The sequence below is a fragment of the Nelumbo lutea genome, chromosome 7 (assembly GCF_056320005.1).
Source record: "Nelumbo lutea isolate HS-2025 chromosome 7, American lotus-T2T, whole genome shotgun sequence".
Lineage (NCBI taxonomy): Eukaryota > Viridiplantae > Streptophyta > Magnoliopsida > Proteales > Nelumbonaceae > Nelumbo > Nelumbo lutea.
In genome coordinates, this window is record NC_142690.1 from 55752053 (window position 1) to 55779997 (window position 27945).

Below are 27945 nucleotides of genomic sequence, written 5' to 3' on the forward strand. Positions count from 1 at the left end.
TGGAGCAAAAAGGCACGAAAAAGTTACACTGAAACTAATTACATCGTCTTTGCCAAAGGGGAATGTTGGATCAAACGTGTTCACGACTTCAAAAGTATGCCTAGGAAAAAGCTGATAAACAAAGGTAGTAGTCCTACCATTACTACATTATTTCATTCTTTACATTTGATAAGACAAGCTCTTTATTGCATAATGCTCGGGCCACAAGAGTTTCATTGGAGAGAACATCCATCTAACCATCTCCAAGCATGGAGAATGTGCTCTCCCCACAACAAGAAAGGATACGTTTAACATGATTTCTTCCCAAAAGTTATGGGGCTCTTTGCTCAACATATGACCCAGAAAGTCCAGAGGTCCCAAGAACAGAAACCTGTAACACCAAAATAAGAAAATGAATTCATTCACGGAAAAAATCACTGCATTTATGAGAGTATAGGGTATTATCATTGCTGCGTGTTCACAAACCAATATTTTCTCCTCTCTCTCTCGCTCACCTCTCCCCTTTTTGTCTTTATCTTTTTCATTTATCTTTTTTTTTTGTGGTCACCACCACTGCTAAAATATTGAAATAGTAAAGTCTTTGGCTGACAAGCATGAGAATGTGGGTTCTAGTCCAAGAATGGCCACTTTGTGTAAAAATGCCAAAGGTTTGGTCTGTCCATAGCTCCATATCCAGTCTACCCCTCCCAAGACTCTTGGGTAGCTAGGACCAAGATCGGGTAATGGCCCTTCTGACCTTGGTAAAAATGTTGCATAACTAAAATTTTGTAAAAGAGTAGCTACATCAGTTATCACACATGCAGAGGTGGGCAGCATGAATTAAATTACTAAGCCATCGGTTTGAAACCTAGGACAGCTAAGTTAAAACTGAAAATTTGACCAATATGGTAAATCTATTATCAAAACAAATGAAAACTTTTTTTTATCAATAACAAGAAATTTTCATTAAGAAAAGAAAATGAAAACTTCAGAAAATAAAAAAAGAAGGAAATGTAGGGTTTCCAATCACAAATATAAAAACATAAGGATAATTACTTAAATATACCCTGTGGTTTCCAAAACTGCTCAAATAAACTTTGTTAGATGGTCTCACATGACATAACTAGGCCTTTCGTTAATGAAACACTTAGAGCTGTTCACATGTGATATTGCATTCTGTCATAATTCCAATTTTACCCCTACATGATAAAACTACAAGTCTGCAATGAACAAAGACTGAGACAAGAGATAGGAAAGCCACCTGATGCACTCTGTCGATTAAACTGCAACAAAACTTCCCATGGTTGGTAAGTTTTAGCAGGCAAGTACATGTTGTCTGGTTTTCGTCTATATAAACTCCACCTTAGTGGTTGAGTTGTTCTCATTCTATTCACAGCTTTGCACTGTGTTGAAGACAAACTTTAAAGACACTTCTGAGCTTCCTTGAATTTCCAGATTGTTGGACTACAGAAGAGGTGGATATTCTGCACTTTCTAGTTTGATTTTTGCTGTGTTTTTCTTCTCTCTAGATAGGGTTTCATTTTTTTAGATCTTATTGAGCTTCTCTATTTTTTCATTGATGTGTTATTTTGTTTTTCTGTGTTTCTGAAATAGAGAATGCAACTGCACTATTTCTCTTCCTGGCAATCTTCTCTCCTCCCAGTTTGAATAACTTGTTCTATCATTGAGAATCGATAGAATTCTAGACAGGGCATTCTTGTTTAGCATTGTTTAGCAAAAAAGAAAAACAAATTTATAGAATTATCTTTTTGATCAGCATATTTATAAAATAATTAGAGAATCCTTGCTTTCCTGTCTCATGAGGTTCTTGAATCTTGAGATGCAGAACCACAATTTGCCAATTGTTCTTCCAGCACTATAATAATCTTCTTAATAACTAGAAGAGATTCAAATATAACAGAGATGCGAATGTCTTAAACTCAACTCTTAAGAGCCTCTGGTTTTGTGGAGAACAGTCAATGGCATATTTCAAAAATTTTAAAAACAATGAAGGGCAATTTTACCTTTTAATTTTCCTGTCAATATTAATGGTTAAATTCTTTAACAAGGTATTTAAGTAATTTTGAAAACCACAGGGTATATTTAAGTAATTAACCCAAAACATAATTTAGACAGCAATCAGAAGGTAACAAGAGAAAAAGTATCTGCAGACCACATGGCTAGGGTCATCTGAATCAAAGTAATTTTGGCCCAAGAGCCCACCCAAGTGGAACTACAGCATACACCAACCAGTGTACACATCTACAATGTATACAAATCAAAGTAATCATGCAATGAGGTTTCAGGCTAGAGTGGGAGGTATTTTGACAACAGAAGACAACCAAACATGATAAGTCAGGTTTTGAATTAATGCTAGGGCTTTGAATAAGGGAACAATCCTAAAGGTATTACATCTTGTACCCTTAGTAGAAGTTACATGCCATGTTCAGAAAAATACAAAACAAAGCAGAGAAGTCAAAATACTTTATGAGGTGGGGCACCATAAGTTTTCCCATTTTTTAAACCTAATATAATTTTATAATCTAACCACATGATTTCAGAAAATTAGTCTAACATGCTATAAGATTAAAAATCACTTACAAACTTGAAAATTGCAAAAAAGAACATATTATAAGAAAAGGAGTTCTACCTTTCCCCATTCAGAACCAAGGCCACTACACCGCATCTTTAGGTGTATCATCTTTGTCCCCAGTTCCATCTCTACTTTCTTCCGCAAATAGACCTCATCAGGGCCAAATGCATCCAAATATGTCATGTAGCGCTTACAGGATGCATGGAGAGCATTTGCAAGATCCTCTGGCAAGGGCTTCACATTCTGTAAAAAAAAAATTAGAAAAAAATCCAAATGATCATCAAATCACCAAAAAATAAATTAAACAAATTCAACCGACAATGTAGTCCCAATTTTCAAAGCATAATTACACACCTCACCACTCAACCCAATGCTGTCATCAATTTCCATCCTCAAAGTCACAAGGACCCCACCAAAATGCTCAACAGCCTCAGCTGCACGAAACACATTTTTCAAGGCCTCCTGGCCAGCCTTGTCATCAGTATTTTTGGACAGAGCCCTCTTAGCATCATGAATGACAGCATCTGGGAGTTCATCCCAATTTGCAGCCATCAAGTCCTTGAAAACATTTTGAATATCAGGGTCTTTTATGATAGGCAACTGTGTCACATCCCCACTGAATGAGCGAATGCCCCCAATGAAATTTGCGGAAGGAGGCCTGCAACCTGGGACTTTTTGAAAAGACGCGAAATAAAGTTTAATGAATGTGATCAGTCATATACAATCACCAGTTTGATCAAGTTTTGGCTGATCAAATAGACAATGAAGAATGCAGTGACAGAACCTGTGTTACCCCTTGCACATGAGTCATGTAGCTCTACCGTGGGTAGGCTCTTGTTTGCAGGTTTGTTTTATTGATCATAGGCACATTTTTGCTCCACAGTTCTCCATGAACCAAGGACTCATAGCCAATGAAGATTAACTAGAAACATCAATATTATTTATCTTTGCATAAACTAAGCAACATATTCATATTTTTTTCTTTTATGAACAAAACATGTTATTTGGAAGGGAAAGGGAAAAGAACTCTTACGTTGTCCATAGTAACTGTGATCAGACCTAGAACTGAATTAGAAATAGAAGAAAAAAAAGTAGAAGTAGTTCAGATTCAAGTAGAGAAAGAAAAGAGGAAGAGAAGAGAATAGAAGGAAGAATTAAGGGCTAACAGCAGGAGATATCAATGATAACTAATCTCAACAGCTGCCCTCTTTTATTAATCAATAATATAATGCTAAAATTGCAACTTTAACACTGTCGACTAAATAGAAAGGAATAAAGGATTTCTAATGCTCCCCCTAAAGTTGGAGCATAAATATCATAAATCTCCAACTTGCTGCAAATGTAATTCATCTGTGCATGGTTTAAGTCTCTGGTGAAGAGGTTGACTAGCTGTTCTCACAAAATGACAATCCACTTCAATGTGCTTGTTCTTTCATGAAATACTGGATTACTTGATTGTTGTTATACAGCATAATTGGTGTTGGAATTTCCATGCCAATTTCCTACAGCAATTGTTTTAACTAAACTAGTTCACAAATAGTGTGTGCCATAGCCTTGTACTCAGCTTCAACATTACTTGATTTGTAACCTTTTCCCTCACAAAATGACAATCCACTTTAATATGCTACGTTCTTTCATGAAATATTGGATTAGAGGAAATATGGATAGCTACTTGATTGTTATAGTACAACCTAATGGGTGTTGGAATTTCCATGCCAATTTCCTACAGCAATTGTTTTAACCAAACTAGTTCACAAGTTGTGTGTGCCATAGCCTTGTACTCAGCTTCAACATTACTTGATTTGTAACCTTTTCCCTCACAAAATGACAATGCACTTTAATGTGCTAGGTTCTTTCATGAAACATTGGATTAGAGGAAATATGGATAGCTACTTGATTGTTATAGTACAACCTAATGGGTGTTAGAATTTCCATACCAATTTCCTATAGCAATTGTTTTAACCAAACTAGTTCACAAGTAGTGTGTGTCATAGCCTTGTACTCAGGTTTAGCACTACTTCTAGAGGGGGAAAGACAAGCAGCACCTAACTTAGCAAGGGTAGCAATGTTATCAAAAGAGGACGAAGATATATGAAGTTTTTCATACTCCTCATGCATAGTAGATATCATCTCATTCTCCTTCCCAGAACCTAAGGCAGAGAAGTCATCACCGGCTATGACATGGTCTTCTCCAACTGAAGCATATTTGGCCCATATAAATGGTGGACAATGTAAATCATAACAAAAGTTAATGGTATGTCCTTCACACCCATAGTGAACACACTCACACACCATACCATGCCTTGGCCTCTAATAGCATCTACATCCCTACCATCTCTGTGGCCATATCTTATTCCACGACCACCTCTTCTAGTATTACGACCTCTGCCTCCCCTGGTTGTGCATGAACTGGTTCATATTCTATTTCCCAGGATTTGTGCATGAACTGGTTCATATTCTGTTTCCCAGGATTTGTGCATGAACTGGTTCATATTCTGTTTCCCATGACCATCTCTTCTAGTATTACCATCTCACTGCTACCCAGGATTTGTGCATGAACTGGTTCGTATTCTGTTTCCCAGTCCTAAAAGAAACCAGCCAGCATCCAACTGATCCTTCTGTTGCTCTATACCTTCAAATCATTTGACAATGGCTGATAGGAATTTAACTAGATTCTTGAGACTAACATAATACTCCTTCATGGTCCTATCTCCGTGTTGCAACTTAAAATATTTCTGATAAAGTTGATAGATTCTTATAATAGTATCCTTTCCAGAGCACAGCTATTTGGCATGATCTCAAATTTCCTTAGTAATGTCTAGGAACAACAAATTCACACTAATATGGGGTTTCATGCTATTCCAGAGACATGTCATAATCTGTGCATTTCTTGCACCCAATCACTATACCAGCAATTCCCAAATCTGGTTTGTTGTTCTTAATATACTTCAATTTACCACTTATCAAAAAATTTCACTTTACTCCTTGAAATTAGATTCACTTCAAGATTTTGCACAGGGTATGTAACTAAATCTGGAAAGGCCCAGGAGAAGAACAGAAATAGGATGAATAAGGGGAAATCTGTCAAAGTGACTCAATGAAGATACCAAGTTGGAATGTTAGGGGTTTGGGAGGTCAGCTCAAAAGAAGCTTAGTGAAAGAAACATTGAAGAGAGAAAATTCAGATATAATTGTCCTTCAGGAATCAAAAAAAGAAGTCATTCCATAGAAAACTTATGAAAGTATGGGGAATAAGGGGTAAAAAATGGACTGCTGTTCCAGCTGTGGGGTCTGCTGGAGGTTTCATTCTAGCATGGAAGGAAGACGAAATTTCAGGCTTGGAGATCGACAGAGGTGAATTCTCAATCTCAGTTCTGTTCACTAATATTAAAGATGATTTCAGCTGGATCCTCACTGGTGTGTATGGTCCTAACTCTCCCTCTGATAGAGTGAGGTTTTGGACTGAGTTGGAGTCCCTGCATGAGGAGGACATACTATGGTGTTTAGTGGGTGATTTCAATGTCACTAGGTTCAGTTCAGAACATTCTAATGGTAGAACCCCAACCAGAAGCATGAGAAATTTCTCTAATTTTATTGACAGACACAATCTATGTGATCTCCCTCTTACCAATGGACTTTTTACCTGGTCAAACATGCAAGAAAAATGCCATAAGCTGCAGACTTGACAGATTTTTATTATCTCAGGATTGGTTGGAGAGATTTCCAAATCTGTGTCAAGAACTTCGTCCAAGATGTACCTCAGACCACTGGCCCATATTGCTGAACACCGAAAGAATAATTAAAAGAAAGACCCCATTCAGATTGGAAAATTTCTGGCTACAACACAGATTTCAGTAAAAATGTTGCAACATGGTGGGAAGACCGCAAAGTAGAGGGCTGGGCTGGATTCGGACTTCTTCAGAAACTAAAAGCTTTGAAGAAAAATCTTAAAGCTTGGGGAAGAGAAGAATTTAAAGCTGTTGAAGAAGAGAAAAAAAGAATACTTTCAGAATTAGAGGACTTTGACAATAGAGAGCAAAATGGGACCCTCAATGCCTTAAACAGAAATAAAAGAGCAGAATTAAGAAAGGAATGGGAGCAACTAGTTAGAAGGGAAGAGATCTATTAGTGAGATGGTTGAAAGAAGGGGAAAATAATTCCAGATTTTTTCACGCCTATGCCTCGGGAAGAAGTAGGAAGAATTTTATTTCTAAGCTCAATCTTAATCAGAGAGAAGTGGAGAATCTTGAGGAAATTTCTGAAGCTTTCCTTTCTTTCTTTAAAAACCTTTACTCCAAGGATAGTGAAAATCAATTCACATTATTTAACTGGGATGGCACTACCCTTTCAGATGAAAAGAGGGATTGGTTGGAAAGAAGTTTTGAAGAGGAAGAAGTCAAGAAGACTATTTTCAGCATGGACGGTGATAGGGCTCCAGGGTCGGATGGCTTCCCTATCCTTTTCTTCCAAAAATGTTGGGAAATTGTAAAGTCAGATCTCAGGGAGTTTTTCAGGGACTTCCATTCATCTGCCATTGTTAACAAGGGCCTTAACTCTACCTTTCTCTGCCTCATCCCTAAGAAAGGGGGAGTTTTGGAAGTTAAAGACTTTAGACCTATAAGTTTGGTTGGGAGCATATACAAAATTTTGGCGAAGGTTCTGGCCAATAGACTTAAAGAAGCCCTTGAAGATCTAATTTCCCCAAATCAGTGTGTAGAAGACAAATTGTAAACAGAATTCTTATTGCGAATGAGTGTGTAGAAGACAGAAAATCCTCTAGGATCCCGGGGGTCCTTGTGAAACTTGATCTTGAGAATGCGTACGACAAAGTGGATTGGGACTGCATTCTTGATTGCTTAAGGCTAAGAGGTTTTGGGAGAAATTGGATCAGGTGGATTAAAGGTTGTATTGGCTCTCCATGGTTTTCAATATTGATAAATGGTGAAGCGAAAGGTTATTTCAAGGCAAGCAGGGGTCTAAGACAAGGTTGCCCTCTTTCCCCTTTACTTTTCACTTTGGTGATGGATATATTTAATTATCTCTTTGACAAGTCAATTCTTTTCAACTTGGTGAAAGGTTTTGAAGTGGGTAGGGATAAACTTCACATCTCTCACTTACAGTTCGCCGACGACATAATCCTATTCTTAATGCCTCTATAACCAACATCACAAACACTAAATTGGTAATTGAATGTTTTGAGATTCCCACTGGTATGAGAGTTAATTTCTACAAAAGCAGTATTGTGGCTATCAACTCAGTAGAAGTGGATCTTCTAGAAAATTTCAAATCTTTATTAGGGTGCAAAGTGGAGAATCTCCCCATTACCTACCACTTCTTGGAGGGAATCCAAAATCCCTCAACTTTTGGAGTCCTGTGTTGGAGAAATGCAAGAAGAAACTATTGACTTGGAAAAAATGTTATCTCTCCAAAGGGGGTAGGCTTACTCTCTTAAAGGCCTCCTTATCAAATCTGCCGGTCTACTTTCTCTCTGTCTTCTAGATTCCTACCAAAGTCAGAAATCAGATTGAGAAGCTTCAAAGGAATTTTCTTTGGGAAGGTGGTGGAGATAAGAGAAACCATTTAGTCAGCTGGAAACAAGTATGCAGACCAAAAGAGGAAGACGGTTTGGGTATTGGACAGCTTAAAGAGAAAAATTCCTCTCTTCTAGGCAAATGGCTCTGGAGATTTCCGAAAGAACCTAATGCTCTTTGGACTGCTGTCATCTCAAGTAAATATGGACGAAATACAAACGGGTGGGATTGCAATCTCCAGTTGAACAGGATAAAGGCCACCAATCCTTGGAAAGGTATATGTTCCATTCATACTTCATTCTTTCCTTTTATAAGGTCTAATGTGGGAAATGGTTCAAAAATTAAATTCTGGAAAGATCTTTGGTGGGGGGAATATACCCTGGATGTTTAACCTCACCCTTGTCCAAGAAGCCTCTATTTCTGATTGCCTCCTAAACCAGTCTACCGAGAATTCTTTAAACCTCCACCTCAGAAGACCCCTAAGGGACTCGGAGATTTCTGATTTAATAGCTTTAATCCAAACCCTCAAAGATGCCTATATATCCCCCTCTCATTCTGACACCCGAATATGGACCCTTCACCCAAATGGTGAATTCTCTTCTAAGTCTATGTTCAGGGCTTTGACTGCTGAAGATCAGCATCCCTCTTTTCCTTACAAGAAAATTCAGTGCAGCCACATCCCCTCAAGAATTTGCTTCTTTGTGTGGGAAGCCTGTCTCCAGAAAGTTAATACTTGTGATCTCCTTCAGAAAAAGCTTTTGGGAAGACGCTCCATTTCTCCTCATGCTTGTATTTTATGTCTCAGCGAGGGTGAATCTCCAAATCACATCCTTCTTCATTGCAGCTTCACTCAAAGGATATGGTCCCATTTCTTGAATATGGCAAGGTACAGCTGGGATTTTCCAAAACACATTATGGACAACTTGAATCAATGGCAAGGAATAGGGCTTAGCAAAAGGGGTAAAGTCTTTTGGCAATCAGTGCCTCATGCAGTAATGTGGGGCGTTTGGGATGAAAGAAACACCTGTATCTTTGACAATAAAAGCAGAACCTTGGAGGAGTTAATCTCAGATATTACCTATCTTCGCATCCTTTGGTCAGTGAATTCAGATCTATTTAAAGGACTTTCAGTCAATGATATTATCAGAAATATTCACCCCTTTCTGTTTCTGCCTCATCCTCAGAAAACTCCCTTGAGGCATCCCGTTTCCATCAGTGAAGGTGTCATAACCCTTAATTTTGACGGTTGTGCCTTAGGTAATCCGGGTTTTGCAGGTATTGGTGGTACAGTAAGGGACGAAAGGGTTTGCTGGGCTTTCAGTGGCCCAATCGGTTGGGCTGACTCCACAAAGGCCGAAGTGATGGCTGCTTCACCGAAATCAGGATAATTAAGAATTTGGGTATTCAGAATTTGATCATTGCAGGTGATTCAGCAAATACAATAAAATGGTTAAGAGACAAAAAAGGGGGCCCTTGGAGATTTTATCACTATCTGACTGAAGCTTGGGATTCTTTGGATGGATTGAATGTTAACTTAGTTTGGATTCCTAGGGAATACAATCATACTGCAGATGGCCTAGCTAAATTTGGTGTATATTTGGAGCATCTGTATAGCGACAAGCTTCCTCCTTTGTAACTTTGTAACTTGCAGGGTCCCCCCCCCCTATTCTCAATAAATCTTGGTTATATTGTCTCAAAAAAAAAAACACCCACAAACAATTCTCATCACACCAGACTTAACTCCACCTGTAGTCTTGTACACGATGCCATAACACCCACAAACAATTCTGATTTACTTTTCCAGCAATTTCCATGTATAAATTTAGCCATACCCACAAATAAAACCACCAACCAGAACATTAGGTTGCCCAGAAACACCGAAACCACCAGTAGCAACTCATAAAAAATCACAAAAAACTTCTTCACAGCATTAATCAATCACACGAGCATGCATGGAACTTAGTTATCTTATCACAACACACCTTCCAAGCACTTTGTTCACTATAGAATTTAAGAAACAAATCAACTAACCTGAAACATCCTCAACAATCCCTCTTCAAATCATTAAAATGAGGGAGTTCAAGGAATCACCGACAACTCACCAAACATAGCAATTTGAGGCATGAAAGCCTCCTTAGAGGGTGACCAGTCCTTTTAGGTCTCTTTTTCTTCCTCTGAAGACTAAAGAGATTTATCTATAGAGAGAGAATTCTACGACATCTGGAACAACCCTTAGAGAGATTTATCTAGGGGTTGAGGCAATGAGGAACTTGCAGGCAATCACTGAGGTTATTAATGAAGTTCCTGGTATTAAATAAAAGCTAGGGCTAAGTCTAGTTTCAGGAATCAATCTTGGAAGAGAGTTATGGTTGAATAATGCTACATGTTCTGGGTGCGAATGTGACATCTTGATCTGTCTAGGTCCTCACAATTTTAGAATCATGTTGTTAAGAGATTTTCTGGGAAAGCTAATGGAACTGAAGAATAATTACCCTAAAAACATCTACCTTTTTTACCAGGTTACTTCAAAGACTTAAATAAACAAAAATTAGGAGATTATGTGTTTAAGAAGGATGGTCTAGGTTTGGAAAGGATGAGTTATAAGAACACGTATCTTCTAGAGAAATAAACTTGGACATTCAATTCAACCCATGCATAACATGGGCCATTTCTAGTTTGTCTTTTATTTATAAGTGTCTAGAATGTACTTTATCCGCTGCCCCCTATACAAGGAAGCACGGATTGATGGGACTGCTTGATGATCGAGTCCCATGATTTCTAGTTCCCCCCATTCTCTTCTCTTTTTTTTTTTTCTCTTCTCTGCTCCCCTCCTTTCTATTCTTATCTCCTTTTTTTCTACTGTTTATTAATTTATTCAAGACCAGCAAAAAAGCATGTGACTGATAATATGTGGTTGCATGGAGTTTGCGGGCCATAACATAGCCATATAATTCTCTTGTAACCACTTAGCATGTGAAACATCTAAATTTTCTTGTTCAACAACAGCACTTCCAGTAACATATCTCAATCTTTCATGTCCTCCTACGTAGATCTGAGTAGACCATGCCCCTCTAAATAATTTGTTCCATTGAAAAGGGATCACTCTAGATCCAAGATTCTGATTTGAATCAGTTCCAAGGAGATCTATTGATTCAAAATTCAATTCCAAACATGCCTTCAGACAAATAGGGGTCTCCTTTATCAGTTCTCTTCACTAGTAGTCAAGGCTACACCAATCTCCTAGGGTTCCATCAACCCTAATGCAGAGATAGAAAAGGAGAAATATAGGTCACTCCTACCAGCAACTCCAGAATTTTTAACAATTCCTGTCGATCTCTAAAGGGGATCAAAATACATTAAAAAACCTTGAGTGCCAATCCCAATATTATTTTGGGACCAGAAGTCGCCTGAGAGAAAAAAAGAAACAAAAAGACACCAACATCCACCCAATCCTAAATATCTCAAAACCCCCACCAAACAAAAGATGGCTATCAAAAACCAATCTCCCCACCTATGCCCCAACATAACAAAACCCAGAAAATTAGCGTATCCTATAATCCAATTTAACAACAACAAAACTCTTCAGAACCCAACCATCTCTCACAAAAGGGAAAAAACAAAGCATCCCAGTAATTATCTCCCAACCAAAGTCCTGAAAAGTGCAGAAACAAAATGGATCTGTCAACTTCTTCGTTTGGCCCTTCCTGTATTTCATCACTTTTTTTATTTGGTTCAATCCCAAATAACCCTTCTTTTAATCTAGCAAATACATTTGACACCAAAACAAGTGGATACTTTTTCTTATTTTTGAACCCTCTTACTCTGAGATTATCCTTCCTGAGCTCCAACAAATCCCTAGTCTCCCCGTTAATACTTTCCAATTTGAAAACATATTCTTCTCAAAATACTGATCTGCTTCCACGGTTTCACCCTCGTAATTGCTGGCTCTTGCATTTCCAACAGATGTCTGTCCAAACCTAAAGTTTCCAGGTCTTGCACTATTTTCTTCACAGCCCACATCAATCTCCCTCATAGGTAATGAATATCTTCCTTCCAGTTCCCCAAACATCTTTCTAGTATAACCCTCTCCACCTAAAACCAATTTTCCCAGAGCTTTGCTCACTTCTACTTGTGTATTTACGACCTTCTCCAAATCATCTAACTTCTTAATTTGTGGGTTCCATCTATCATATTTAAGTCCTTAACCTGCCAACTCTGCCTTCTTTTTTCTCTCTACCCCCCCCCCCTTCTCCCCTTCTTTGTCAATATCTCCCCCATTCTTGACAATCCCACCAGTCTTCTTATTCATATCAAAAGCCTTCCCAGTCTCTGCTCTGATTTCTGCTGTATCTACCCCATCCTAACTCTCCTTTTCAATCTCCTCCCCTGCAGCACCCATGCTTTCCTTTTCACTTCCTGACTTCCAGCAGAAATATCCTTCTCTCTCCTCTCTCTTTCTTCTTCTCCACCCAAGCCTTCTTTGTCTTTGCCATTATGAATATCTCTCTCCACCACCGTCACCTCCTTCCCTAGTCCCTTCCCCTTTTCTTTCTGGAGGAAATTAGGATTAGGGGTTTGTTATCCTTAAAAGGGGATAAATCTCCTATAATTCTCTAGTTTACTTGATTTTTGGCATAAATCTCCAAGAACCAATTCTGGGCTGTAGATTCTCAGCAAGAAACTCTCCGATAATTCCTATGTTCCAGATTCTGCTCCCATTCCAAGTCCAGCAGCTTGTGTAGCCAACCAAGGTGGTGGGTCTAATAAAGTTATGGAGAAGGAATTGTTGGACTGTGAGGAGGTGGTGGAAGGAAGGCATAAGAATGAGAAAGTATGGGAAATTATTGAAAAAAAAATTCTTAGTGAAGTTGAACAAAATATGATGTTGAGAAAGGAGTTAGAGGAAAAAACAGGGGAGGGATCAGCTGTGAGGGGAGGAGAGGAGGGGAGGAATGGAGCCGAAGATTTAGAAAGGACAGTGATGGAGGGACCTAATAGAGAAGACCTGAAAGCAGATTTTGTGGGGAAGCTAGGATGCAGAATGGAAGATTTAAATGGACTGAAGAGTGGCTTACAGAAGAAGAAGAAGAAGAAGAAGGAAATCAAAATAAAGAAAAGAAAAACTGAGTGAAGTGTAGAACTTGAAAAGAGATGTGGACATCTCTCTCCACCACCGTCACCTCCTTCCCTAGTCCCTTCCCCTTTTCTTTCTGGAGGAAATTAGGATTAGGGGTTTATTATCCTTAAAAGGGGATAAATCTCCTATAATTCTCTAGTTTACTTGATTTTTGGCATAAATCTACAAGAACCAATTCTGGGCTGTAGATTCTCAGCAAGAAACTCTCCGATAATTCCTATGTTCCAGATTCTGCTCCATTCCAAGTCCAGCAGCTTGTGTAGCCAACCAAGGTGGTGGGTCTAATAAAGTTATGGAGAAGGAATTGTTGGACTGTGAGGAGGTGGTGGAAGGAAGGCATAAGAATGAGAAAGTATGGGAAATTATTGAAAAAAAATTCTTAGTGAAGTTGAACAAAATATGATGTTGAGAAAGGAGTTAGAGGAAAAAACAGGGGAGGGATCAGCTGTGAAAGGAGGAGAGGAGGGGAGGAATGGAGCCGAAGATTTAGAAAGGACAGTGATGGAGGGACCTAATAGAGAAGACCTGAAAGCAGATTTTGTGGGGAAGCTAGGATGCAGAATGGAAGATTTAAATGGACTGAAGAGTGGCTTACAAAGAAGAAGAAGAAGAAGAAGGAAATCAAAATAAAGAAAAGAAAAACTGAGTGAAGTGTAGAACTTGAAAAGAGATGTGGAAGGTGATAAGAGTTTCGGGGTAAAAGGAGACATAAGGAAAGGGGGGAAGTAGTGGTGGGGTGCAGTAGGGAGTTAAGGAAGAAGTGACTATGAAGAGACTTAGTTGGAATGTAAGGGGCATAGGAAGTGCGAGGAAAAGAGCTACGATCAAAGAGGTAATAAAGAGGTATGACCCAGACATTGTTTTAATGCAAGAATCCAAGAGAACGGAGTTTAATAATAGGTGGGCAAGGAGTGTTTGAAGAGCCAGGGGAATTAGCTGGGTGTCTGCTTCTTCTTGGGGCTCTTCAGGGGGGATAGTGAGAATGTGGAAGAGGGATGCAGTTGAAGGCTTGGAGGAACTGATTGGAAAATACCCAGTCTCAATGAAGTTCAAGCAACAAGTGGATGGCTTTGTGTGGGTGCTCACAAATGTTTATGAACCAAATGACTACAGAGAGAGAAAGGATTTGTGGGAGGAGTTGGTTGATATCAAAGGGCTACAGGGTGGTCCTTGGTGTGTGGGTGGGGACTTTAATGTGATTAGATTCATGGAGGAAACCAATAATAATAATCGAAAGGTGACAACTAGTATGAGGAATTTTAATCGGCTTGTGGATGCATTTGAACTTAAAGAGATACCTTTGGCCCACAAAACATTCACTTGGTCAAATCTCCAATCGAATCCCATTTGCTCCAAGTTGGATAGGTTTTTGTTCTCTTTGGATTGGGAAGAACATTGGGGGAACTTAGACTCCAGATCTCTTCCTCGATTGACCTCTGACCATTGGCCTATAGTGATTTGCAAGGAGCAAGGGAGAAGTGGAGGACCCTCCCCATTTAGGTTTGAAAATATGTGGTTATCCCATCCTGGTTTCATGAAAGAGTAAGGGAATGATGGAATGAGTGTAATCCAAGGGTGGAACGGGAAGGGATGAGGTTCCATAAAAAATTACAATTCCTAAAAGCAAAAATCATGGAATGGAATCAGTTGGAGTTTGGAAGGCTTGAAGAAAGAAAGAGATTTTGATGGACCAACTTGAGAGCTTAGATTTGAAAGAAGAAATGGGAGCTTTTGGAGAGGTAGAGAGAGAACTAAGAAGAGATTTGAGAAGACAATTAGAGGAATGCCTACACAAGGAGGAAATAAGTTGGAGGCAAAAATCTAGATGTAAATAGTTGCAAGAGGGAGATAGAAACACAAGGTTCTTTCATTCTTTGGCTAATGGGAGGAGGAGGAATTTTATCTCCAAATTGGAGGTGGATGGTGTTGAGTTAACATAACAAGATGAGATTTGTTGGGGCCTTTGTAGGACATTTTAAATCCATACTAAGAAGGCATGTGAGTAGGGGGTGTGGTTAGAAGGTTTGGACTGGCCAGATGTAGGGGTTGAAAACAGGAGAAGCTTGGAAAGAAGTTTTGAGATGGAAGAAATTAAGGAGGTTGTATTCTCTATGGATAGAACTAAAGCTCTAAGTCCAGATGGTTTCACAATGGCCTTCTACCAAGACTGCTAGGATACATTGAAAGGTGATCTATTGATGGTGTTTGAGGAATTTCATAGGAGAGGAGTGGTTAACCTGGGTGTGAATTCTACTTTTTTAGCTTTGGTTCCGAAAAAGAAAGATGCATCCCATCCGAAGGACTTCAAGCCAATCAGTTTGGTATATAGCTTGTACAAGATCCTTGCGAAGGTTCTATCATTGAGATTGAAGGAAGTATTGCCAGATATCATTACACCAAATCAAGGAGCCTTTGTAAGCGGAAGACAAATTACAGATCATATCCTAATTGCGAACGAGAGTGTTGAAAATGTTAGGAAGGATGGAAAGAAGGGAGTGGTATGTAAGTTGGATCTGGAAAAGGCTTATGATTTGGTAGATTGGGATTTCTTGAGGAGAATTATGACTAAACTTGGATTTGGGGCCAGATGGTGCAAATGGATTATGGGATGTATTCGGAATTGTCATTACTCTATACTGGTGAATGGGACAGTGGTAGATTTCTTTCCAGCTACTAGGGGTATAAGACAAGGGGACCCCCTATCTCCCTTCTTGTTCACACTGATTGCTGATGTCCTGGGGAAATTGATTAATAGAGCAGACTCTAAGGGTCTCATTAGAGGATGGAGAGTCGAAAGGGAGGAAACCCCCCTCACCCATCTACAGTTTGCAAATGACACAATTTTGTTCTGTGAAGGAGGAAACTTGGAATACACGAGGAACATGAAATTGGTGATATTACTTTTTGAACAAATGTCAAGATTGAAGGTGAACTTTGAGAAAAGTTGTATAGTGGGTGTGAATTTGGAGGAGGGAGAAATTAAGGAGAGTGTAAAAGTGCTAGGGTGTGAGGTTTCAGGATGGCCATTAACTACTTGGGGATGTCATTGGGTGACAATCCAAAGAAGGAGAGTTTCTGGAATCCAGTGATGGAAAATTTTGAAATGAGACTTGTTTCTTGGAAAAAGAACTACCTTTCTCTTGGTGGTAGGATGACACTGATTAAGGATACCCTAGCAAATTTACCCATTTATTTCCTTTCAGTGTTCAAAATCCCAGTAAAGGTTGCTAACAGACTGGAAAAGATGATGAGAGACTTCATTTGGGAGACGGGAGAGGAGAAGAGGGGCCGTAGGGTAAGCCGGAAGGTGGTGACCAAGAGTAAAAACAGTGGTGGGTTAGGGCTGGGGAACATTAGAGAAAGGAATTTGGCCCTTTTGGGAAATGGTTGTGGAGATTCCCACTAGAAAAGGAGAAATTATAGGCTAAAATAGTGGCAAGCATACATGGGTTGGAGCTAAATGGATGGGATGTTGGACTCCGGGCTAGGACCACAAGCGCTTCACCTTGGAAAGCCATTCATGACCTAATACCAGTTTTCTCCCCTCTTATCAAGTAACTCTATAAAATTCTAGGAACAAACTTGGGTGGGGAATGCCCCTCTAAAGGACCAGTTTCCTTCTTTGTATGCCCTATCTATTTTTAAAAATGAGATAGTTTCCTCTTTCATCACCCCTTCCTCTTCCATTTCTGGTTTTGGTTGGAATTTGGGTCTGAGAAGGGCTGTGAGAGATTCAAACCTTGACAGTATTTCGAGTCTCCTCCAACTTCTTGATAATGTGTTCTTAGATCCAGCTAAGGAAGACTCTAGAATTTGGACCCCCACCCCTACTAGCTCCTTCTCCTATGCCTCCTTTAAAGTGTTAAGCCAGTCCACCAATCCTATAACCACTCCCTTCCCTGTTAATGAGGTCTGGTGCAGACCAATTCCTCCTAGGGTTGGTAGTTTTTGTTGGGAAGCATTTCTGGAAAGAATCAACATTGGTGATCTGCTCCAAAAGAAGAGACTCAATTCTTGTTTGTCCGCTCATAGGTGTGTTCTTTGTAAGGCTGACAGGGAGACTGATTTCCATCTACTGGTGTCTTGCCAATTTACAAAATCTATTTGGGAGTGGGCCTTATCTCTGTTTGGGTGTACTTGGAATCCTCCATCAAATATGCAAAGTCTTTTTGCTCCTTTTTTCAAGTGGCATATGAAAAGGGGAAGGACTATGTGGAGAGGATTGAGGGCAGCAGTCTATTGGTCTTTATGGGAAGAGAGAAACTCCAGAATCTTCTCTGAAGAAGAAAGAAGTGCTGAAGATCTGAGGGCCCTGATCCATATAAGGGTTGTACAGTGGACGAAATCCTTAGAGCTATTCACAGACTACACAGTGGATGACATATTGAGGAATTGGGGTGAGATTGCTAGCTATACCCAGACTAAAGCAGTAATGAGTGTGTCTTGGACTCCCCCACCTGCAGGCTTCATAAAACTAAACTTTGATGGAAGTAGCAAAGGGAACCTTGGACAATATTGCGGGTGCTTTTAGGGATGAGAAAGGGGTTGTTTCAGCCATGTTCTCAGGCCCCATTGGAGTGGGTGACTCCCTTAGAGATGAGACCCATGCAGTTTTGGAAGGAGTCCAAAAAAGCTAGGGAGATGAATCTTAGAAAACTCATAATTGAAGGGGACTCGGAGGTGGTGGTAGGGTGGCTAAAGAAAGATGATAGTCGTTTATGGAGATATAGCAATATGAGAAGGAAATTCATATGGCTGGTTCGAGAAATGGAAGTTAAAATCAGTTGGGTTAAAAGATCAGTAAATTCTTTTGCTGATGGGTTAGCTAAACAAGGGGTGGACAAGGAGTCAATGTTCTGGGCACAGTTGGAAGATAAGAAAGTTTGTCTTCCTCTTTCAGCTGAGAAAGAAAGAGAAGAGAGACAGAAGAGAATGGGAGAAGCCAAAAAATTAGGTCTAGCCACCCCTTTCATTAGATTATATACTCACAAATAAAAGAGGGTACAAAGACAAGTATGCCCTTAGTAAGTCGGCTACTTGTAAGAACTAAATAAGCACTCTTAACTTAAAAATAAACTAATGGGCCTAAGGCCCAATAACTCCCTAACTATGTTATGTAAATAAAAACAAGTAAAACCAACCCAAAACTCAACACTCCCCCTCAAATTGGGAATAAATGTCACACATTCCCAACTTGCGTAGATCATGTTCTAGCTTATTTCTTGCGACACCTTTTATAAGAACATCAGCAAGCTGCAAGTCAAATGCAACATATGGTAAGCAAACTTCTCTGGATGTCACCCTTTCCCTTATAAAGTATCTATCCACTTCTATATGCTTTGTCCTATCATCTTGAACTGGGTTGTGGGCAAAGTTAATAGATGCTTGATTGTCACAATATGGCATCATAGGTTCTTCGGCCTCAAATCCGATCTCCCTTAACAAGGAACGGATCCAAAAGAGCTCTAAAACACCATGTGCCATAGCTCTGTATTCAACAAGAGTGCAAACCCCTAATGTAGATCTCCTATCATCTAGACACTGCCCAATCAACATCTGTATAAGCTTCTAATTTCAAATGTCCATGATCAACAAACAATATGCTTCTACCTGGGTGTCCCTTCAAATAGGAAAGTATCCTATCAATAACCTCCCAATGCTGAACTCATGGGGCATGCATGTATTGACTCACCACACTCATTGCATAAGAGATGTCTAGTCGTGTCATACATAAGTATGGCAACCGCCCCACTAACCTCTGATACCTTCCAACATCCTTCACTAGTTCACCTTCTGAAGCATTTATCCTGTGGTTCTGATCAATAGGTGTATCAACTACCTTTGCCCCAAGTTTTCTTGCCTCCTGTAGTAGATCTAGAACATACTTCATCTGTGAGATAATGATCCCATGCTTGGACCTTGCCACCTCAATGCCCAAAAAGTACTTTAGCTCCCCAAGATCCTTAATCTCAAACTCTTTGTAAAGATTCTTCTTCAAGGTATCAATCTCGCTTAGATCATTTCCTATGACTACAATGTCATCCACATACACTATCAAGACTGACACCAATGACCCCCTCCTTTTCACAAAAAGAGTGTGATTAGATTGAGTCTGAGTATAGCCAAATACAACCAATGCACTTCTAAACTTGTCAAACCAAGCTCTAGGTGATTGCTTCAAACCATATAGAGACTTCTTCAACCCACATATCTTTCCTTTTTTCTGCATCATTGTAGAAGCTAACTGGAAGATCCAAATACACCTCCTCTTGCAAGTCCCCATTGAGAAAAGCATTCTTCACATTAAGTTGGAAGAGCGGCCAAGAGTATGTAGTTGCTAGTGATAGAAGAATCCGGACTGAGCTCATCTTTTCAACTAGTGCAAAAGTTTCCAAGTAATCTATGCCATAAGTCTAAGTGTACCCTTTTGCAACCAGCCTTGCCTTGTACCTTTCTATACTCCCATCAGCCTTGTACTTCACTGCGTAAACCCATCTGCATCCAACTGTCTCCTTGCCATTTGGTAAATCCACAATCTCCCACAACTAGTTTTTAATCAATGCTTTCATTTCCTCCTGCATTGTTGTCTTCCACTCAGGTTTGGAGAGAGCCTCACTAACACTCCTGGGTATAGACACGGAGTCAAGGGATGAAAAGAAGGCTCGATAGAAAGGAGATAATCCACTGTAGGAAAGATAGTGTGAGATGCAATGAGCAATACACTTCCTCTTCCCTTTTCTTAGTGCAATAAGGAGATCAAGGTCATTTGCAATGGTGTTAGAAGCAGGGGTAGTAGTATCAATAGGAACTAAACCATCAGAGGAAACAAGAGGCATACATGGGTCTGTGTCAGTCGAACCTGGAATCTTTGATGAGCCGACAAGGAGTGATGTGGGTTCCTCTGTTGTGGAATCAATCTCCCAGTGTTGTCATAGGCATTGTCGTGTAAAACATTGAGAGACAGGACACAATGAAGGTGGAAAAGTGGGTGAGATAAGTAGGTCATACACTAGAGTTGACAAAAGAGTTGGAACAAGAAGTGGTATAGATTGCTCGCTTCTCCAAAACACTCCCCTTGAGAGGAACCCCCCGAGAAAAAAGGTGTGGACTCAAAAAAGGTGGCATCCATAGTAACATACCGACTCTTGGAGACTAGATCATAACAACAATACCCCTTCTGATTTCTTGCATACCCAAGGAAGGCACACTTCTTCGCCTTAGGATCTAACTTTGAGCGGTGAGGACCAAGAACATGGACAGAGCATACACATCCAAACGCCCTTAGAGGAATATGGAACGTCTACCCCTCAGGAAAAAGAAGGTTGAACGGAGTGCTACATCCAAGGAAACAAGAAGGCACCCAATTAATCAAGAAACCAGTTGTAAGAACTACACCCCAAAAACGAACTGGAACAGTAAAGCTCAACATCATGCTTCTTGCTACTTCCACAATGTTTGTTCTTCCTCTCTACTACACCATTTTGTTGTGGAGTGTATGTACAACTACTCTAATGGACTACACCATGCTCCATTAGGCATGAGGCCAGGTTTTTTTTCAAAGTATTCCTTGGCATAATTTGATTTAAACAATTTCACTCGTACCCCAAACTGCATCAACACCATCTGATGGAATTGTTGAACCAAAGACGGTACCTCATTAAATATAACCAAGAGTATCAAGAATAATCATCCACAAATAGAAGAAAATACCGATAGCCACCCATAGAGGAAACATGGTATGGCCCCCACACATCAGTATGAACAATATCAAAAACATCTTTTATTACTTGCTTTAAAGGAATGTCTACAATGCTTTCCAAGTTGACAACCCTTACACTCCAAGTTGGACCAACTAACTGACTCAAACAATTTGGGAAACAAAAAACACAAAGAAGAAAAAGACAAATGCCCTAACTGATTACGCCAAAGCATAATCTAACCCACTGACTTTGACTCAATGCTCCTGCTGACATGGTGACTCTGATGATTAGGAAGCACATCAAGAAGATAAATTCCATTCACCTCACAACCACTCCCAATTGTCCTCTTTGATTCTAGATCCTGCAAAACACAACAGTTCAAATTCTTTATCAAGCTACTAACATATAAAATATTAGTGCTCAATCTAGGAACATGAAGGATAGAAGGTAGGGTAATGGTATTGGTTATCCTAACAGACCCTTCCCTAACAATGGGAACATGTGATCCATCTGCCGTGGAAACTCTATCTCTGCCAGAGCAGAGGTGGTATGAGAAGAAAATGGTGGAAATGTTGGTCATATGTTTCGAGGCTCTTGAGTCTATAATCCAGGGAGGTCCCCCCTTACCTATAGTGGATACATAAGTTGTAGTGGCATGTGAACTACCTATATATGCAAACGAAGTAGAATGGCTACCTCCTGATCCACATGCACCTTACTGTTCACCTAATAATGAGTTAGAACTGGTTGTATCCCTCTGATTTAGAAACTATCCATATCTCTCCAATTCGGCCCTCATTGCAGTTGTTGCAACAGAATGGTTACCTCCCAATCCACATGCACCTTACTGTTCACCTAATAATGAGTTAGAACTTGTTGTATCCCTCTGATTTAGAAACTATCCATATCTCTCCAATTTGGCCCTCACTGCAGTTGTTGCAACAGACTCTAGAGAGGTTGTAGTAGGTGGTCCCGATAAATCACAAACCACTGCCGTATTCACATTTCCCTTCTTGTTTCTAAGTCGGCTCGGTACAAGGTATGGGTAAAGCTTCCAACAGGTATCTCTAGTGTGTTTAGGTTTCTTACAGTAATCGCAGATCATATCCTTTTTGTCCTCCTTTCTCAGTTCATTTCCAACCTTGTCCCCACTCGATTTAGGCTTCACTGTGCTAACCATAGCTGACTACTCAAGGTCTGGGTTCCTCATCATCACATTCCTCCTACTCTCCTCTTCAGACACAAAGGCATATGCCTGAGAGAGAATTGCACTGTATCGAGAAAGAATATGTTACCGTACAATGTCATACTCAGGATTAAATCCAACTAGAAACTCAAAAACCCTATTATTCTCTACCAACTTCTGATAAGTTGCTACATCTTTGCTACTTTCCCAAACCATAGTCTCTAGATGGTCTATCTCCTACCATAAGGTTTTGAGGGTTGAAAAATAAATAGCAATAGACTTTCTCCCTACCTAGTAGCAATCACCTGGTTTTTCAATTGGTAGGCTCTAGCAACATTCCCATTCTATGAATAGGTTTCTGCTACTCCATCCCAAATCTCCATAGTTGTATTAGCCCATGAAAATTCTTACTTATATGGAGTAACATGGAATTGCATAGCCAAGTCATCACTATGTAGTTCTCCTATACCCACCGGGAGTGGTTAGTTTCAAGTTTCTTTTCCTCACCGGTGACATACCCCAATTTCCCACGAGCACCAATGGCCATCTTTGCAAATTGTGACAATTCTAAATAATTTGTACCATCCAACTTAACTCTAGTGATGGTCTTGGCCCCGAAGAGGTCTCCAGTACCTCCTCCCTTAGATCCCATTTCACCTGCAAATTTGTTTTCAACTCCACAGCCCTCCATAACTCCTATAATAGATTAAGAAATCAATTTGAGATGAAAAGAAAGGTATTTATCTCCTTTAGAAACCTCAAACACCTTCCTGGTACCTTAGAAGCCCCTCCCTCCAAAGATCCCCTTTTCCGTGGGAGTGGGAGAAGAGAAAGAAGAGGTTGTCGCTCCCTCCAAAGACATCCAAAAAGGTTGGGACTTGAACCGCCCCCTTCAAAAAACCTCAAGGAACCCTAGAAAACTAGATTGCCACTTCCTAGGTCAAAACTTAAAGAGTCCTACTAAATTAGGGCTCTTCCCCTTTCTCCAATTCTTCCTAATTTTGGTGTTAAACCCTAGACCAGTTACAAGGAATTGCAAACCCACCAAAAAAAAAATCCAAAAACTAGGCTTACCTAAAGTCTTCAATCAGCCCTTTACCTTATCATGCAGTCGGCCGATTTAGGGTTGCATGATGGAACAGCTCAAAAAATCTTTAAACTTGCTCCGATACCAAGTAGAAAAGTTTGGATAACCTATTTTGATATAAAAACTGTAAAAGAAAAAAGAGAAAGAGAAGAGAAGGTTTCAGCTAAGAAAGAAAGAGAACAGAGATAGAATAGAATGGGAGAAGCCAAAAAATTAAGTCCGGCCATCCCTTTCATTAGATTATATACTCACAAATAAAAGAGGGTACAAAGACAAGTATGCCCTTAGTAAGTCGGCTACTTGTAAGAACTAAATAAACACCTTAACTTAAAAATAAACTAATGGGACTAAGGCCCAACAACTCCCCAACTATGTTATGTAAATAAAAACAAGTAATATCAGCCCAAAACTCGACACAAACCAGGCAATTTAATATAAGAATAGTGAGATATGGTAATACAGAGACAAAAAACAGCAAGAAATAGTGTTGGGGCAAGATTAGAACAAGAGAAAAAGAAAGGAGGGAAGAGAAGAGAAGAGAGAAGAAGAGAACCACTGAACTATATTTGAGAGAGATTAGAATGACTTAATCTCCTCATAACAGTCGGCCCACCTTTATCTTAGCATTAAATAAATGAAAATTACAAGTATAGCCTTAATATAAAAAAGATAGTGGACTAAACACATAATTACTTAATTACCCTCCTGCCCAAGTACACCCAATATAACACTCTTTCAACATGATCAGCCCCTTAAATCCCCACACAAACTGCCAATCCTAGTAGTGTATGGGCCTTGTACGTGGAGAGAAGGCAAAACTTGCTCTAGGACCAAGATATCTTGTATGCAGTTTAAATAATCAATAACAAACAATAATTTAAGTAGAGAAAAATGCAGAAAAAAAAATGGAGGAAGAAGAAAAACAGGGGAAAAAAAGAGAAGAAAACAGTTAGAGAACTTCTTGGATGTGTGCTATATATTATGTGCTGTATCAACATAAGAATGGATGAAAATACCCCAGTTAGAGAACTTCTTGGATGTGTGCTATATATTATGTGCTGTATCAACATAAGAATGGATGGAAATACCCGTCTGCAGGCTAGATAATAACTTCTCATGTAAATGACATAAATATCCTCCTTTAAACACTACAATCCTCAATAAGATTACAGACCTAATCTGTAGCTTCAAGAGTGAACATCTAGTTCAGATGGATTCCAAGATATGCCAGTTATGTGGCTGATAGAATGATTAGGGAGGGGAACTCTATATTGGGGATCCGCCCTCCCTTTAAATGAGATATTTTCTTTCATTAACTTCACTATCATTCTAATTGTAGTCTAGTTTGGTCTCACATGAAATCTTCCTTTCTGAGCATTCTTCAAATGTGGTAAGACAAGTATACCTTCTTTCTTCTTTAACCTCTTTAGCAAAAACTTCTAGTCAAGGGGTCATTACCTAATGCTGCTTCCAGCTTTCTGGGGTCTTGGGAGTTGGGAGGGGTGGACTAGATACAGGGACCTAACTTTGGGCACATTCTCACACTTGTCAGCCCAAAATTTTACCTACTGCAGCAAGCAATGGCCCCTTTAATGAAAAATTTTAATCAATGAACCAAAAATAGAATAAAAGGTTAACAACCAAAGAGAGGAGAATGGCAGAAGCAAGGTGAGGAAAGGAAAGGAGGACAAAGTCATTGGAGTTACAAGAACAACAAAAGTTGTCACATATTGTGATTGGTCACCCTCCCCCCAGCTAAACAGGGGCAGCAGTCTGTCTATGACCATGGCTTATCGAATCAAATGTCAACATCATCATCATCATCCAAGATTTATCCTAACTATATGGTGTTGTCCCTATTACAAATGTGTAGCAGCATTAGCAATTTGTCCCTATTACATAAATTGAATCTTCCATTATCCTCCAGTTAACTCGAATGTTGAAAAAAATCCATTGGATATTCTTTTCTAAATATTTGTGGAACATTTGAGTCCGATCTGTTTACTATTACACATTTGGTTTCATGTTTCTTAATAGCATGCTCATTGCCTTTTTTTCATTGGTAAGCATTTTCATTGTTTTTCCTTCTTTTTTTTTCTTGTTGTATTTTAATTAATAGATTTGCAAATTCCATTAAACAATGTAGAAATTCCATTTCAAGAAAATTTTAAAAAGTTTCTTTCTTTTGGCACAGAGGATCTAATAATCCAAGTAGTCTGGCTGAATGTAATATCATAACTGCAAGCTTGGATATCTTATTAACAATGGGGCTTCATGTCTTAAGCTTCAAAGTTCAAACTCCAGAGTTCAATTGTGGATTCCAGGTCAAAAATTGTTCTTAGGGTATGGTTACTGGAAGTGAAGACTGAAGAGATATTTATAGGCAGCCATTGGAAGGATGCAACAGGATTGTAATGGCCCCTGGATCCGATGCCCTTTTATCAGAGAAGCTAGACCTTTAGTTCCTGGAATGAAGATCTCTTTTATATGGATATCAATATTGTAGATATGTAGAGTAACAGTATTATTACCTACCTAATGTATATGGTTTTCACTTTGTGCCGGCTCAAAATTCTTTTCGGGAATGAAGTTAAAAACTTAGTTTTTATTTGTGTAATAGATTATTTGGTTGCTCTATAAGAATCACTTTCACCTTCTATGAGATAAATTTTTACTTCAATTCACTCTGTTATGAGCTTTCACCTTAAAGTTTACAAAACAACTTCACAACACATTATTTTCTCTATTAGCCTTAGTTTCTTAGCTTTGTTTGATGGTTTGGAATATAATAATAATTTAAAAGGGTATACCTATGCTTCTTTTGTTGTATCATAATATATACATATATACATTATTTATTTTTTGCACAATTCACAATGTTTATGCATGTCTGTAATTTTTGCAAATTTTGACATGTTTCTTATATTTGGATGACCGATATTTCCACTGACACCAACATTTTAAACCTTGTCTAGTACCTATTTACTTTGGTATTCCTTTGGCAGTTAACTACAAATCTAAGGTGATGAGGGACATAGCGATTAACGATTCAGAAGAAATTTAATTAGGTGGAAGAAAGGAGCTACTTTCCAGAGGGTGTAAGCTTATTCTTATCAAGATTGTTTGAAGTTCTCATCTAAGGTGCATTTTCTGGGGGTAAGCATCTAAGGTGAAAGGTTAATGATTAAGAGGTCGATCCCCTAATGCAGCAAGGCCAGCCATGTTGTATGGAGCAGAGTGCTTGGCAGTCAAGAAACATGTCCAAAAAATGAGTGTGGCAGAAATGTGAATGCTGAGATGGAAGAGTGGAAAAACTAGAAAGGATATGGTTAGAAATGATGTCATTAAAAGAAACTAGTAGCAGCTCCAATAGGTGATAAAATGAGAAAGTAAACTAAGATGGTTTGGTCACATGACCTTTGACAGCACCCGTAAGAAGAAGTAATGTGTTGCAGGTCGAAGGGGCTAGAAGACATAGGGGTAGACCAAAAGGGACATGGGATAAGTTTTGGACGATGATGATGATAATGATTAATGTAACTTCAAGCATCTGCCTTATTCTTTTATTACTTTAAAATGGAGAAGCATGTCCCATTTAGATAAAAAACAGTAGCTAAATATCCACCATAGAACTTCAAAAGAGGGCGCTACATAAAAATGAAAAGAAAAAAGAAACATTTGACTAGGGGACAATACATCAAGAATGTTATTAAAACAACAAGGATTCGAAGAGCCCCACGTCTCAGAATTAAGACAAAAGACTACTATAGGAAGTCATTTTATTAACATTGTTAATACATCACCAAGATTACTTTTCCAATATGAGATAATTTGAATATTGGAACTTGAAGTTTCTTTCCCCAAATATTCACAGGTGTAAATCACATATCTTGCAGGGATCCCCAATCAGGTTGACAAGGTAACATAGATGGATACAAGTGTCAGCAAGTTGTAGCTTCAAATATTAAGCTGATCCAAGTTTTAAACATGAAAGCCCAAAAACTGAAGAGACGAGCATGCACCTATATGCTTATATTCTTGACAGCCATGTTAAGGTTTCAAAGACTTACCTCCATGGTCCTTCTTCAATGGCGAGTACGCCCAGTTTCCGGAACAACCCACCCTGCACCGAACCGGGTTAACTCGAACTGCGCCCGGTGCTGTCACTGTAGTTGCGTCTGAGAGCAGGATTGAAGATATTTTGGCTCGATTGAAGCCGGGAAAAGGAGGAGCGTGTGCTATAGACGAGGAAGAAGAATATGATGACGACGATGAAGAGAAAAGGCGTTTACAGAGGGAGAGAGCGGACAGGGAGTGGTGCTTGGAAATGAAAGCTCGAGCAGCGGCCATGGATGCTATCAATTGGGTTTGAACTTTGAAGCAGAGTTGTATATGCTTCAGGGGGGATTCAGGAGTTGGAGACGCACACTACGACAACAATAAAGAATAAATAATTAGCTTGACAAATAAACTCCCTCGTCTGCGTCACTTTCCTCGAGACTCGAGAGTACAATTTTGTTAAGCCCCTTCAAAAGTTTGATCCAGTGTTCCAAGTTCCAACCTTTTAGACATCAGAGCGTGAAGCGGCCAAAATCCAACTGTGGAATGTTCCCGATTTTGTTAGGGTCAGCATATCCGAAACAAACACCAGACCCGATCCATTCCACATTTGATTTTGGGATCCGTTCTACATTTGATTTTGGCCGCTCGGCAATGGCAAATTGGCAAGGGC

The 27945-nt window shown here is 39.4% G+C and overlaps 1 protein-coding gene across 2 annotated transcripts; it reads right to left on the reverse strand.

Moving 5' to 3' along the window:
• Positions 1 to 27945, reverse strand: LOC148846483 (succinate dehydrogenase subunit 5, mitochondrial-like). 2 transcript variants are annotated; one of them, XM_088953490.1, is made up of 4 exons: positions 27284 to 27945; positions 2927 to 3243; positions 2630 to 2815; positions 1 to 370 (listed from the first exon to the last, which is right to left on the reverse strand). In XM_088953490.1, the coding sequence occupies exons 1-4, from the start codon at positions 27561 to 27563 to the stop codon at positions 311 to 313; spliced, it is 843 nt and encodes a 280-aa protein (XP_088809616.1). In that variant the 5' UTR covers positions 27564 to 27945; the 3' UTR covers positions 1 to 310. The 2 variants fall into 2 exon arrangements, with proteins under 2 accessions (XP_088809616.1, XP_088809617.1); XM_088953491.1 differs by having other exon boundaries at positions 2927 to 3237; positions 27284 to 27942.

Excerpts from the sequence above, each read along its gene's own strand:
- LOC148846483 (XM_088953490.1), bottom strand. The coding sequence starts at position 27,563 with ATGGCCGCTGCTCGAGCTTTCATTTCCAAGCACCACTCCCTGTCCGCT. Across the intron at positions 2,816-2,926 it reads GCATTGGGTTGAGTGGTGAG|AATGTGAAGCCCTTGCCAGA; the intron begins GTGTGTAATTAT and ends TTTTTTTTACAG. Across the intron at positions 371-2,629 it reads TTGGTTCTGAATGGGGAAAG|GTTTCTGTTCTTGGGACCTC; the intron begins GTAGAACTCCTT and ends TTGGTGTTACAG.